The sequence below is a fragment of the Malurus melanocephalus genome, unplaced genomic scaffold, assembly GCF_030028575.1.
Source record: "Malurus melanocephalus ecotype Western Australia unplaced genomic scaffold, MMel_1.1 scaffold_2505, whole genome shotgun sequence".
Lineage (NCBI taxonomy): Eukaryota > Metazoa > Chordata > Aves > Passeriformes > Maluridae > Malurus > Malurus melanocephalus.
In genome coordinates, this window is record NW_026625737.1 from 4479 (window position 1) to 5608 (window position 1130).

The following is a 1130-nucleotide window of genomic DNA, read 5'->3' on the forward strand; positions in this document are numbered from 1 at the left end:
GTTGATTTTGGGTTGGGGGGGTGGTTTTCCCTGGGGCCCATGTCGCGATATTTTCTGAGCCCCCCCCGACTCTGCGCTATTTTGGGCTGATTTTTTGGGGATTTTTTTTGGATTTTTTTGGGATTTGGGGCCCCGGAAAGGTTCCAACCCCATTTAGGACAGTTTTTATATCGCGATATTCCCCCTTTAGTCGCGATATTTTCTGAGTTTCCCCCCTAACCCTGCGCTATTTCGAGCTGATTTTTTGGGGTTTTTTGGGGGGATTTTTTGGGGGATTTTTTTGGGATTTGGGGCCCCGGGAAGGGTCAAACCCCATTTAGAACAGTTTTTATATCACGATATTCCCCTTTTAGTCGCGATATTTTCTGAGCCCCCTCTAACTCTGCGCTATTTCGGGCTGATTTTTTCGGATTTTTTTTGGATTTTTTGGGGATTTGGGGGATATTTTGAGATATTTTTTTGGGATTTGGGGCCCCGGGAAGGGTCAAACTCCATTTAGAACAGTTTTTATATCGCGATATTCTCCCTTTAGTCGCGATATTTTCTGAGGCTCCCCTGACTCTGCGCTATTTCGGGCTGATTTTTTCGGATTTTTTTGGGGGATTTTTTGGGATTTTTTTGGGATTTGGGGCCCCGGGAAGGGTCAAACCCCATTTATGACAGTTTTTATATCACGATATTCCCCTTTTAGTCGCGATGCCGGTCGCCCGGAGTTGGGTTTGTCGCAAAACCTACGTGACCCCGCGGCGCCCCTTCGAGAAATCGCGCTTGGACCAGGAGCTCAAACTCATCGGTAAAATAAAAAATAATAAAAAAAAATATTAAATTTTTTTTTTTTTGGCGAATTTGGAATTTTAAAAATATCGCGATATTTATATTTTAGGAGAGTATGGGCTGAGGAACAAGCGCGAGGTGTGGAGAGTGAAGTTCACTTTGGCCAAAATCCGCAAAGCRGCGCGGGAGCTGCTCACGCTCGACGAGAAGGACCCGCGGCGCCTCTTTGAGGGTGAGGATTTGGGGTTAAAAACCCCCTTTTTGGTGCCTTTTTTCTTTTTCTTTTTTGTTTCCTAAATTTTCTGTTTTATTTATGTTTTTTTACTTTTAATTCTGATTTTTTCCCTTTTATTTCT

General features: G+C 43.7%; 1 protein-coding gene across 1 annotated transcript in view; it reads left to right on the forward strand.

The window, feature by feature from the left end:
- The first annotated feature begins 663 nt into the window (after window positions 1-663).
- RPS9 (ribosomal protein S9) overlaps window positions 664-1130 on the forward strand; it is a 1623-nt gene continuing 1156 nt past the window's right edge. Inside the window, 1 exon segment of the mRNA XM_057388785.1 lies at window positions 664-992. Coding sequence (XP_057244768.1) covers window positions 697-992 — 296 coding nt within the window. The 5' untranslated portion in view covers window positions 664-696.